Raw genomic sequence first — 14259 nt, 5'->3', positions numbered from 1 at the left:
ATGAGCCACGGTGGAACAGTGGTTAGAGTGCAGTACTGCAGGCTACTTCTGCTGACTGCCACCTGCCTGCAATTTGGCAGATCAAATCCCACCAGGCTCAGGGTTGACTCAGCCTTCCATCCTTCCAAGGTGGGCAAAATGAAGACCCAGATTTTGGGGGGCAATATGCTGACTCTGTAAACTGCTTAGAGAGGGCTGTCAAAGCACTATAAAGCAGTATATAAGTCTAAGTGTTATTGCTATTGCTATATCTCTTAAAGTGGTTGAGGTTAGAAAAGACTGCCTTAGAGGAATAGAAGTGAATGATTCAAGAATGCACAGGGAATATCATGAAACCCAGGCATTAGGTGGCTGTAGGAAACCCCAAATGTAAGGGAGAACATTTGTAGCTCAGGTTGGAAATGAGGTGCTGTCATAGCTTGGTGGTTTTCTTGAGGACATTTCATTAGCCAAGCTAGGTAACATCATCAGTGCTAGTCAAATGCATTTCCATCCCTTTATACCTCTTCCTTTCATACAGATGAAGAAAAATTTGAAAATGTAAATATTTTTGCTGCTCTGTATATTATAGCACTAGCAGGGTACCCGTGCTTCACTACAAAACTTATGTGATCTGGCAAGTTTGAGGGGAGGAAAATAAGGGGAAAAAATTGTGCCTCTGCCTACCAGCATCCATCAGTATTCATCTGGCTAGCGTCCTGTCAGTGTGTGAGAGAGTTCTGGGCTGTTTGGAAACTGAAACAGTATTTGCTGTGTGAGCAAGGAGACAGCAAGGAGCCTGGGCATGGCTTACCTCAACTGCAGTTGGAAGAGATTTCTTTTCAGGTGGGGAGTGAGTTAAGGGCTGTTTGGAAACTGAAACAGTATTTGCTGTGTGACCAAGAAGGAGACAGCAAGGAGCCTGGGCCTGGCTTAGTTGAACTGCAGTTGGAAGATATTTCTTTTCAGGTAGGGATGGGGAGTAGAACTCCTTAGCATCAGAGCATGTTAATAATAATATAGGAAATACTAATGCTTTGCTGGTCATTTTGAAAAATCCTTCCTTAGTGAGTACCTAGAAGCCAAAAGTAACATACGTGCCAAATTTCAAGTTTGTAGGCTTTACGGTTCTGGAGATTTTATGATGACGCGCAAGTTCTTTTTCGCTTTTATATATAGAGAGATATAGATTAATACTAACTTTGTTGGAGAGGATATTCCACCATAGGGTTGCATAGCTAAAAATGATGAATGTTCTCACGTGCATGCTGTGGCTCAGTTAAGAAAGACTTCCACCTGGGAAAGGGCAGCATTTGAGAAGCATTCTAAGGGTGATACATAAAGAGTGATATGAGGCTCAGAAGTGGAACACAGATGACTTATGAATCTAATGAGACATCTTCTCATTAAGTAGAATCTCACTAAAGCTTTGGGCTGCTGCATTTTGGTTTTGATTTGCCACCAAGGGCTGTTCCATAAACATGCTTACCGTAGCATAAATAAATGGTTACAGGAGCATAAAGAAAACTGTTCCAAGAAGTTTGTGATTCAAATCCTGAATCTGGGATAGATCTGGCTTTCGAATGGTGTGCTATCCCAAAAGAAAAGTGGTGGAAGTATAATGCAATTTAAATAAAGCAAGGAAACTAAATGCAGTGCAGCTAAAGTGTATCTATGTTCGCTTGTCGCATAAAATACCATGTACAGTTCGTAACAAATCATAAACTTTTGGTAGTACCTTCTGGAAAAGCACTGGTGACCTCTTCCAGAATTTTATGGTGCTGCAAATAGTGTGTTCATGATTCAGCTTCGAACACTAGGAAGAACTAAAATTGAGGTCATTCACATGTTGATGATATCCCACACAAGGAGTTCACCTTAACAAGAGACCAACGGTTGGCAATTAAGTCTATGCTTATATGTCTAGGATTAAACTCAGTGCAACCTCATCTCATTTTACCCTGCGTTGAGCATACAGAAAAATCCTTTTCAGGGCTGAGTACAGGAAATCCTTGACTTACAACCACAATTGAGCCCAAAATGTATGTTGTTAAAATAAGACATTTGTTAGGTGAGCTTTGCCCCATTTTATGACCTTTCTTGCCATAGTTGTTAAGTGAATCATTGCAGTTGTTAACATAGTGACAGTGTTGTTAAGTGAATCTGGCTTCCCCATTGACTTTGCTTATCGGAAGGTTGCAAAAGGGCCCTGGGACATTGCAACCATCACAATTATGAGTCAGTTGCCAAGCGTCCAAATTTAGATCTCGTGACCATGGGGATATTGCATATGAAAAATGGTCAGAAGTCACTTTTTTCAGTGCCCTTATAACTTTGAACAGCCACTAGACGAACTGTTGTAAGTTGAGGACTACTTGTATTGGAGAAGGCCTCAGAAGAGAAGACAAAAAACAACGTAGCCAGTCTGTTTCACAAAGCAGTTTCAAAGGAGTATATCAAGCCCTCAGAACAATGAGTCCCTTCAGGCATCTACAAGACACAGTAAATATTAAGTAAAGTCTCCTTTGATTCAAGCATAATTCCCAGAAATATATGGGGTACATCCATATATATATTTCTTAATAATAATGATGCAAGAAGTAGCTCACCATTGCTTTCACTCAGCATCCTTCTGTCAACTTTCCAATCAGGTCTACAGTCCTTCTATTCAGCGGAGGTCCCCTGTTTACTTCACTGATCAAACCCAACCTTGTTTAGCTTCCAGTCCTGTAGAAATACTCTCACTTGCTGAAATCACTAATCACTAGTGGAAGACCGTAAGATAAGTGTAATACTGTACCCCAATATCTTAAGCCACACAGTCATTCTGGAAGAAGACCATCTTGGTATTTAAGGGAAATCAAAAGGGGCAGACCAGTTCATATGAATACATTGGCCTACCATGATCAGGGACACCGGAAGAGATGCCCCTGTAAATTCATCTTGCATACTGACTACTTAGTTTATTTCTCCAACATTTAGCAAATGTATCTCAAAACCAAACTACAGCATTTATTTTTTTTCTGCTTCCTAAGGCCAGTGCTTCCTCCTGAGAATAGCCTTTCCGCTCCAAATTCATTCTGCCCTCTAGTGGTGGTCTTATACTAGCATTTACTTCAGTTTCTTTTCATCCAAAATGATCACAAAGTCCGCTGTTTCCAAACCAGTGGCCCTACTAAGGCCGATGGAAAGAAGAGTAGCATCCTTGGTCCCTCAGAAGTAAGCTCTTCTTCCCAAGTCCTCTTGCAGACACTGTCTTGGGACCAGCAACATCTTTTTCAAAATAAAATGTCAGTCCAGCCGGTGAAAGAGTTAAGCAAAGTTCGTTCTCCTGGGCAGAGGGAGAGCATTCAGCAATTCATTGAGATACCTGGAAGTGTAGAAAAGATTTTGTCAGATTTCACTCACAGAAGGCTTGAGGCAAGATTTCTCCAGTATGTATCTTTTAATCCATTGCAGACAAGGCTTTCCTGACAGTTGTGAGCAGCTTATTATTTCAGCTGAAATAAATAGGGCAGGCTATAGAACCTCAGATTAGTAAGGTCAGATAGTGATAGTGCAATTTTGGAATGTTGTTTATCACACATTCTCCTTTGATAACTGTGTTTTCTGATTGAGACATCTAACTCAAGCAGCAGATGAAGAACTAAACTTAGAAGATTAGCTTTCCTTACCGCAAGATTAGATAACCTTTTATTTGTCTTCAAGAGAAGTTGCTCATAAAGAGAACATTAGCAGCAGCTTTGATTCTTGGGATCTAAAGACTCTTGCTAATTAGCCCCCTCATTTTACTCACCAGGGTTTTGGGGGTAGGGGGAATAGGAGAGTGAGAAATATCTGAGTTAGAAGATGTGTTTTCTAAATTATCTCTCCGCTTTCTGTTGAGAAAACCCACTGTGGTTTTAAAGATGCCTTTATCTTTAAGCTCTTAAAAGTCTCCTCTTTGTCTATTTGTAACCTTCAATTGGGGAAAACAATTTTTGAATCAAGGTACTTAAACCATGCCTCCAAAATCCAAGACCCTTACTCCTGTGGGATTAACATTTCAAGGATTTTCAGACCAGTTGTGTTGGTAAAGTTGTGGCTGCTGCAGCACTGCCATGCTACCCTATAACGCTGTTGCACCACTGCAGTCATCCATGGTTAGCTGCAGTCATATGGTATGATTTTTTCTAAAGCTCCCTGCAACTTTCCAGAGGCGAAGCCAATGGGAAAACTGACAGGAATTTGGAACCCATTTACCCTTCCACCCTTCCCAACCCATTTGCCCACTCTTAGCCATCAGTCTCGGTAAGAAAATATTTCTGAAACAATGAACTTTGGGTCATGAGTTGTCTAGTTTTAAATTAAAAGTTGCTTGTGAAAAAAAAAATCAAAGTTTTCTTTTGAAATTGCAGTTAGTTATTATTTCTAAATCTAAATGATGTTGCTTTATGAACTAATCTGGGTTTGTTTTATGCTTGGTGCTGTGGTCCACAAACAGCTGGAATCGTTGTTTTGAAACATTCCTTCTTTATGTCTGTCTGTCTTTCTTCCCCACTTCTCTCTCTACTATTGATTCTGTTCTTTGCCCGCTAAGAATGAATTTGATGTTCAGGCTGTGAAAAGATATGTACCATTGTGATCAGAAGCGTTCGTGACCAGAGGTTCTACTGTATACACTGATACCAAGGCACAATATATAAATATAATATATATATAATATATATATATATACACATTCACTTTCAGATTGACAAACCACTGAAGTATTTTGACATCCAAAGGAAAATAAACCCTGCAGAACAAAAATATTCCCATGCACAGAACACTCTTTTATAGATCTGTATATTGGCTACGTAGTTGTTGCCTACAGCTGCAATCTTTCTCACCCACGATGCTATATTGATAAAGTGAGTACCGTATACAGTGGCTAAAAGTACTTGCTTATATTTGGGAAGATGCAGGGCATGAACTCTGAAAAACACTTCTCAAATGTGGAGTCCTCCTAAGAAAAGGTATCAGTGTATACAGTAGAACCTCTGGTCACGAATGCTTCTGACCAAAACCAAATCGGGTTCTGACCAAAAAATTCACAAATTTTTGAATCTGGACACGAACACATACTTGGGTAGCGATCAAACACTATCACTGACCCAGAATGTCAGGTATCCTGCAGCACCCTGCCATCCAAAACGGGGTGTGGGAGGCGGCGCATGCCCCCACAAGGCCTATTTTTGGATGACAGAGTACTGGAGGCTGGGAAGGCTGAAAACAGACCTCGGGGGGCACACACAGCTACCCCATAGCCCATTTTGTCCAACAGAGGCATTGTGAGCCAATCCTTTGATATTTCCACAGGCCAGATCCGGACCATGAGCTTTGAGTTTGACACCCCTGATTTAGATCCTCAGTGCCATTCTCATCTGCCAGGTCATATATGAGGCTCTTAGAAAACGCTGACCAAGCCCTTGCGTAGCACATATTTCAGAGCCATCTTCTTTACTGACGAGTTGCTCTTTGGCCACAGAAATGGATGTTTTTGGATATTAGGATTAAGTTTTGCTGTTGGCCATCATTTCCTTTTGATAGCGATTTCATGCCTGCTGTGTCAGTAAAACAGCTACTAGGTGAAGTATATATAAGTATACCCTAGAAAATACACTAGGCATGTCTATTTTCTGTTGAAAGGGTATGGGGAGCCTGGGCTTCCAAGCCATGGCATTAGGTGGAAATGTTAATCATGAATACACCTTTGGAGGCATTTTCTCTGCTGTCTGCAGGCAGGAACTCTGTTCTATGCAGTGCGCCTGATATGTTAATAAAGGCTCCTTTGTAGTATGCAGTGGGTGGTATTTCTTTCTCCCCCTGCGGAACACTTTTCAGGTTTTTTTCCCCCTTCCTTTGCATTAAAAAAATGCTGGAATAAATCCCTTCATTGGAATTCATCACTTGGAATGTTAAAAGTTGTTTTAAAAAGCAAAATCCATTTAAGGCAGCAAAGGAACAATAAACAAAGCTTTCAGTTTATAGCTGAATCTCTTTACTGTTTGCACTGGCCTCTTGGCTTATTTATAAGATTTCACTGAAGCCCAAGATTAAATTCTCCACCTGACTCACTTTCATATTGATTGAACTCAATCAGGCTACTCTCTAATTTAACTGATTTTATTTATGTTGTTATTGTTATTAAGCCCAGGAATACAAATATCAATCCCTGAATCTAATTTAACAGACATTTAGTTGCTTTTCAGTTTTCAAAATGAATCCTAACTAATTTATGTGATCCATTGTTTGTGTGTGTACACAAACATATGGTTCATTAAGGTTAGGATTAATTTTGAAAATTGAAAAGTAGATCCTTAAACCCCAGTATCTGTTTTAAGAATGTGGGATTTTTAATTAGAGATTGTGTAGCTGTTGAAGTTCACCTATGTTGTGCAGTGTATTTGAGAAAAGGGAGTTTTCCTTTGCACTAAACACAATCCCTTTGTGCATGCTGCATTCAGATATAACTGAATCTGCTTCTGTTGTACAGCATATAAATGGCTTTAGAGGATCCAGAAATAGCCTATGTATTTATACACTTCATCTTATTCTGTTTTCTTTCTACATCTTCCTGTTTTGCTTTACAGTATATTGTTTTCCTTCACTATTTTTAGCATTTCTACCAGCACCAATCTTTAAAGTGGAATGAGTAGAAATAAAGAGCATTGTGACATCACAATGCATGCAGAGTTCTACTGCGTGATTCAAAGTGGAAAAAAGAATCTTTAAACACTGAAAACTGAACACTGGCATTTAAATTGCCTCTTTAGTGGGTTTTCTAATAGCTCTTAGCATCAGACATAGAAATTATTCAGGGACATTATAAGAATTTGGGATTGAATGCACACATGAGACTTTACCGTATGGCCTCATTGTTGGACGGTGGATTTGAAGACTGATTATACAAAGAAATCTTTACGGGTAGCCAAAAACAGTGTTTGTGTGATTGTATGTATGTGTGCGTAAATAAGTAATGCTTTCTTTATAGCTGCATGTTGAAAGGCCTGCGGTCAGATAGAAGGAGGATATGCATAACATAATTTATCTGGAAGTCAGATGAAGTGAATCCGATTCCTTGGAGTTGATGGATAGCTCTTTTCCCAGTAGGATTTGACAATTAATCTGTTGTGATGAATTCTCGATCACTTCCTCTTCTTGCTAATCATAAAGGAATTTCTCACCTCTATTTATTCAGTAGAGACAAACTGCTTTGAATATGGAATATGTGCAGAAGAATCCCCATGATAAATGTAGCTCTGATTATGATGCTAAGAAGAACAATAACCTTACTCTTTCTACCTGCTTAAGGAGCTGAGTAGTAGAGAAACAGTGAGATAGTTTTTCTACTATCCAGCTCCTTAAGTTTGAGAGGTTTACAACAACGAAATAAACCATTATAATTTTAAAAAAACCAATTGGTGCCCTGGAATCAACCTCCTACCACCATCTTGAGAACATTCCCCGTAAAGCAGGAATTCTCAGAACTCTGTAACTTGAAGTCCACAAGTCTTAAAGTTGTCAAGTCTGGAGATCCCTACCTGCCATAAAGGGAAGGTAAGACAGGGAACCAGGTGCAAAGAAGGAAGGCAGTGAGAATTTTATCCAGTTCACTTGTCAGCTGTTGTTTCAAGATATCAATCATGGGTGGTAGAGTTTTCTGCCAAACCGTTATGACCCTTGTAGTATTCTCACAATCATATGATTCCCACAATCATATTCGGGCACTTGGAAACCAGGGTGTATTTGTGACATTTGCAGTGTCCTGGTGTGATCACTGTTTGATACCTTACAAACCAGCTTCCAATAAGCAAAGTCAATGAGGGAAGTCAGACTCACTTAATGACCATGTTAACTTAACAGCTGTGGCAATAGGTCATGCAGGAGAAGCAATCCACTGGAAACTCTTTTTAGTGTCTTCAGCTTAGTTGCCTCTTCTAACTGGAATCGCTACTAGGATCTCCTATCTTAGATGGCATATTTACTCATCTCAGTACTCCCATCTGCAATGGTTCCACTTCACAAGGCTTAAAACAGGTGTACTTTTCTCCGGAGCATTCCTATAAAATTACTGAATTGTAATTTTTAAGCAACAGAAGGGGGAAATTATTAAATACGTACAAAACAGACATGTTAACTTATTTAATTAAATCATGTGAACTATACTTAAAAATTAATGTTATGACTGACTGACTCACTCGTTCCCTTTTTGGAATTCATCTTCCTTTGATATGTCAGTCAGTGGCCAATTATGACCCTTAGCTCCAAATGGACTGCATATTTCTAAGTGAAAACAAATTTAATAAATGCTGCAATTTCAATAGCCTTTCTTGTGAAACATATTGTCCCTTTATGAATAGCTGATGTATGGCATCCCATTCAGGTTTCTGGCAGAGTCGCTGCTGCATCTACAAGGCAAAGAAGAATAATTTCTTAAGAATTAAATTACTTGCTACCAAGGGGGCCTGTGGTGGCTTACGTGGTAAGACACTGGACTTGCGCACTGCTGAGGTCAGCTGCCCAGCAGTTCGATTCCTGTGAGCCAATAAAACACGTAGAGACTCCTCCGAATGCCTACCGGCATTCAGGCGTCCCACAGGTAAAGATAACACCACCCTAAAAAATTTCTTTCACAGAGGCAGCCAGCCACCTCGGTGATCCCTGGCTAACACATGCCATACACTAGATAGATAGATAGATAGATAGATAGATAGATAGATAGATAGATAGATAGATAGATAGATGATAGATAGATAGATAGATAGATAGATAGATAGATAGAGAGAGAGACAGACAGACTGCTAACGATTTCCTATGGACATTTTCTTTAAGGCAAAACCTGCATGTCTCCTTTTGGCCTTTTTCCTATCATTCAAAACATAACCCGGGCATATTTTAGCATTATTCATTCTTTTCTGTTTAATAGCAACCTTTGGATATGTATTTATTATATATTATAGTGAAACACAAACAACAGCAACAATTGAAAAAGATATAGTAGTTGTTAAGAGATGAAAGAAGAACCTACAAACATTACAATGATCCAGATAAACTACGGTGTTATGTAAAGGTACAAGCAGTCAGGAAAAAGGCTGCAGACTTAGCATTCGTTGAGGCCTTTATCTTCCTGTGAATTCAGGGGGTGTCTGTTCAAGATGTTTTCACATTGCTTCCCATTTGTCTAGGCTTATACAGCGTTTATCTGCTTCCCACTCCTGCTAAAGGACTTCCTCATTACTCTGAACCATAGTTTACAAGTTTAACTACGGGTAGTCCTTGACTTACAAGCACAATTTCTGCTGCTAAGTGAAGCATTTCTTAAGTGAGTTTTGCCCCATTCTACAACATTTCTTGCTACAGTTGCCAAGTGTATCACTGCAGTTGTTAGGTTAGTACAGTGGTGGGATACAATTTTTTTTACTACCTGTTCTGTGGGCATGGCTTGGTGAGCGTGGCCTGGTGGGCATGGCAAAGGAAGGTTACTGTAAAATCTCCATCCCCTCCCCAGTCCTGGGAGAAAGTTACTGCAAAATCCCCTTTCTTTCCCACCCCACTAACCTGCTTTCCAGCTCCGTCCTCCTGTGCAGGGCAACAAAAGAAGACCCAGCTGATCAGCTGGAACTCGGGAGGCAGAGAATTGATGGGGACAGGGCCAGTCAGAGGTGGTATTTGCTGGTTCCCTAAACTACTCAAATTTTCCGCTACTGGTTCTTCAGAACTGGTCAGAACCTTCTGAATACCACCTCTGGGTTAGTAAAATGATTGTTAAGTGAATCCGGTTTCTTCGTTGACTTTGCTTGTCAGAAGATCGTAAAAGGTGATCACATGACCCTGGGATGCTGCAACCATCATAAATATGAGTCAGTTGCCAAGTGTCTGAATTTTGATCATGTGACCTTGGGGGATCAATAGGAGATACATATACAGAGATCTCCTATTAATTGAAAGTATAACAAAGCTATATCTGAACAAGACTAAATGTCTCTCCCCAGAAAATAACTGAATCAAAATGTAAATGAGACCAATCAAAGGTTATTGGCAAATCTAACAGGCCATGAAGTAGCCATTCTCTCTATATGCCAGTGGTCGCGAACTGGTGGGCCGCAGAGAAATCTCACCCCCAGAGCACCCCCACCAAAGCAATTAATCCAGGCTGTGCAGAAACACAAGGCTGCACTGCCCACATGGCCCGCGGGAACCCTCCCCGCCCACTCCTTACCTGGCATACTTGCCTGCTAAATTGTTATTTTTCCTTTTTCCTACCATCAGGTGTTCTGCTGTGCCTGGAGATTTAGATTAGCTAGGAAGCAGGAAATGGTTGGATTTTTTTTGCTTTCTAGCTAGTCTTTAGATCTTCGGCTCTGCTTTTAAGCACAGCCAAACCTCCCTTAGGACTGAAGGTTCTATTATTCAATGCAGACTCACAGCAAGCAAATTTTATGTGACAGACTGAGCTAGCTGATGGCAGACAGATAGATCTCTGAATGATTCTGTGAGCAACTCAATCTGCCTGCCTGCTTTGCCTGATTTTGGGTAAAAGTTGCTCTTTTTTTATAAAAAAATCAATATTTATATAAATATTTATAATATTTACATACAAGCCATGCCCAGCCAGTCACATGACCACCAAGCCACACCCACAAGTTAGCCCACACCCACAGAACCAGTTAGTGGTCCCTGGGATTTAAAATTATGAGTCTGGTGGTCCCTGAGGTCCAAAAGGTTGGCGACCCCTGCTATATGCAGTCCTGCATCACAGACAGAGTGTTCGGAACTAATGCAGGCTTAAAAATGTATTAAAAATAAACAAGCAGAAGCAAACATTTCCCATCTGGGGAAAGGTGGATTGGAAGCCTTACCGTGTCCCATTTCTAAGAACACCTTGGTAAATGAGTTCTCCCAGGTTGGAATCATAGAGTGAGGAGCCTCAATAATCAGCATGACAAAGGGAAATAACCAATGGTGGGATTCAAATACTTTTACCACCAATTTGGTGGGCATGGCTTGATGAGCATGCTTTCCATGTGCGCACACCAAACACACACTTTGCGCAGGCACAGAGGCATTTGCACAGGTGCAGAGGTGTTCTAACTCACCTCCTGCAAGCCTGCACGATCCCGGTCGTTTCAGCAGCTGCCGCGCAGCCCTCTTCTGTGCCATGCAAAGCAGCTGCCCTTCAAATTCAAAGGATAAAGGTGAGTATGGGAGCCCAGTAGGGCGGGTGGCCCCAACAGCAGAGCAGCGGAGAGTTTGGTCTCCGCTGCTCATCGCTGCTACTGGCTTGGCAGAACTGGGCCAAACCGGTAGAATAGCACCACTGGAAATAACCTATTTTTGTTTGTTCATGAGCTACTCTAGGAGAAATTGTTGCTGTTCACTAATGGTGAACAATCCATTGCTGGTGCTGTTCTAAATGTCATTCTATCCAGTCATTAAATAAGCAACAAATGCACAATCTTGGGGAATATATTACATTTTCACTGGTATTGAATGCCATACTGTTGAAAGTGTAAATCTCTCCAGTAGAAAAGAGCAACCTATATGTTAATATTCTATAATAAGAAAAATATGTCATACCAAAATAGATTGTATCAAAGGGTTCTTAGACCCCCTTTTTCCCACAGCAATGTTTAAATCAGAGGGTTGGGATTATGTTACTAATCACAATTCTCAAGGCTCTATAGAAGATGTAGTTTAAAGCACTTAAAATGCATTTTATGCATCTCCTTCACCACAAAGTGAGTTCATCCTTATCATTATAATGGAGAACTGACATATTTTTTTTCAAAGCATCTCAATCTTTTGAACTCAGAATTCAGAGATCCGGGTCTTTGTTACAAGGACTTACTAAAACCAAAGAGGTCTCCCTGGATACACAGAGTCATGGCTTGGTGCCCCCTTTAAAAACTAAACTGAAACATTTCTTTGATTTAAAAAAGATGTGAGCTTTAAAAGCCTCTGAGAGTCTTCTCATGCTCTTAAAAAATCCAAATCAGAGAATAATTTCCAGTTAATGTGCTCACTTTCCAATAACGTTTCCCCACTTGGTTCCCTAAGGCCTTGACTTTCAGATTTTGAAGATATTGAACCTCACTTCAAAATAATATGGTAGCAATAGCACTTAGACTTATATGCCGCTTCATAGTGCTTTACTCTCTAAACAGTTTACACAGTCAACCTATTGCCCCCAACAATCTGGATCTTCATTTTACTGACCTCGGAATGATGGAAGGCTGAGTCAACCTTGAACCAGTGAGGATTGAACTTCTGGCAGTCAGGAGAATTAGTCTGAAATTCAGCATTTCAACCTCTGTGCACCACGGCAATAATAATAATAATAATAATAATAATAATAATAATAATAATAATAATAATATACTTATATGCGAAAATGCCAAAACCAGTCTGAACATCTGGCTGACTGTGCAATAAATAATAACAACAACAATGATAATAATAAAAATAAGCAAAGAAAACACCTTACTCAAAACTGCCTATGTAGTCAAATGCTACCTTAACAGCTCTTAGATCCCTGATTACAGCTTAAATTGTTAAGTTTTTATCCATTTCAGACTATGAATCAAATTGAGGATTAACAATGATAACAACAATAATAATATATATATAATGATATAATATATAATAATAATATAATAATATATAATAATAACTTGGAACATCATATGTTTTAAGAAGATACTTAGTCGATACCTTGGATGCTGGCAGCAACCCCATATCAACCATCAATGCTAGTCAATAATATTTGTGATACATTTTTAATTGTTCGATTGAGTTTCATGTTTAATGAATAAAAATATTATAATAATCATGTAAAATAATAATAATTCAACTCAACAAAAAGGGTACATTTGATATGCTTTAGCAGATGGTAACATTAAATAGTATGGAGCTTGATTAGTATTGAATTGTAATCTGTCCAGAATCTTTTAGGAATCAGGCAGTCTCAAAGCAGACTAAATAAATAAATACCCTAGTTCTGGAGGAAAAGACCCTAAGGGAATACCAGAAATGTTAGCTAGGCTTGGAAGTAATCAACAACAATAGTATCTTGGAAGAGAGTAAAGGTAAATTAATTGCATGATGCAAAAACATTGCATCATATCCAGGATCATCTCTATTGGTCTCAAGGTCATCACTATTTTTTATACTTTACAATCTCTTAATTATTCTCCAGATTTAATTGACATCAGTATCTTCTGTGATTATTCTTGTGCAGATGGTCAGATTAATGTAACATGTGCTTTAATCATCACATGGGCACAAAAAGTAAGCCGAGCTATTTCGGACTTCATAAAATTAGTTGTCCTTCTTTCTCAGCTGGTTTGATTTGGAAAATTCAGTTTGGGTCATAAAATTGAAAAATGTTCATTACCTATTCAAGCCTATGATATATTGAATCATAGTAGTCATCCTTATTTATTGTATTATTTTCAGTTTCATTTATATACCATCTTTTTTTTCTGGGAGTTTCAAAGAGCCAGTTTGGACTACCGGTGGAAGCACCAGGCTAAAAGCTGGGAGACGTTGAGTTCTAGTTCCACTTTAGGCATGAAGGGTGACTGGGTGACTTTGAGCCAGTCCCTCTCTCACAGCCCAACCCAACTCACACGGTTTTTGTTGTAAGGAAAATAGGAGGAGGAAGGAGCGTTAGATAAGTTCACTGCCTTGAGTTATTTATACGAATAATAAAGGGCGGGGGGGATATAAATAAATGATCAAAAGCAGTGGATTTAGGAAGTACATGATCCAAAGTCACCCAATCCCATTTCCCATGGCAAATGGGATTGAACTTGGCTCTTCCCACTCCTAGTTCAACTCTTGGATTATGACACCTCATTGGTTTTCCGTATGTTTCAGATGATTACTCTCTGTTACTGTGTGTGCTTGGAATCATTCTGACAAGAGCCTATATTATTATTTAAAAAGTATATGTTTACAGCATAGGTGCATTTCTGAAAGACTGAACGTGAGGGTTTTTCTTTTTCTCCCCCAGGTTGAAGCAATTTTAGTAAATATATTTGGTGGAATTGTCAATTGTGCCATTATTGCCAACGGTATCACCAAAGCTTGCCAAGAGCTTGAACTGAAAGTGCCTCTAGTGGTCCGGCTTGAAGGTAGGTGGTGGAATTCAAACTCCACCTGGGTTGGGTACCTTTGTTTCCTTTGATCTATTCTCTGATGGTTGATGCTGGAGCTAAATTTCTAGAACATAGAATATCCGAGTTGGAAGGGACC

The 14259-nt window shown here is 39.5% G+C and overlaps 1 protein-coding gene across 1 annotated transcript in view; it reads left to right on the top strand.

Annotated features, from left to right (window-relative positions):
• Window positions 1-14259, top strand: part of SUCLG2 (succinate-CoA ligase GDP-forming subunit beta) — a 229682-nt gene that overhangs the window by 202690 nt on the left and 12733 nt on the right. The window contains exon 10 of the mRNA XM_026722126.2: window positions 14018-14138. Coding sequence (XP_026577911.1) covers window positions 14018-14138 — 121 coding nt within the window. The remainder of the gene's footprint in view (window positions 1-14017; window positions 14139-14259) is intronic.

This window comes from Pseudonaja textilis, chromosome 2, assembly GCF_049901715.1.
Source record: "Pseudonaja textilis isolate UNSWEBS1 chromosome 2, rPseTex1.2, whole genome shotgun sequence".
NCBI classification, from domain to species: domain Eukaryota; kingdom Metazoa; phylum Chordata; class Lepidosauria; order Squamata; family Elapidae; genus Pseudonaja; species Pseudonaja textilis.
The sequence above is the reverse complement of the archived record's forward strand: the minus strand, read 5'-3'. Positions and strand labels throughout refer to the sequence as shown.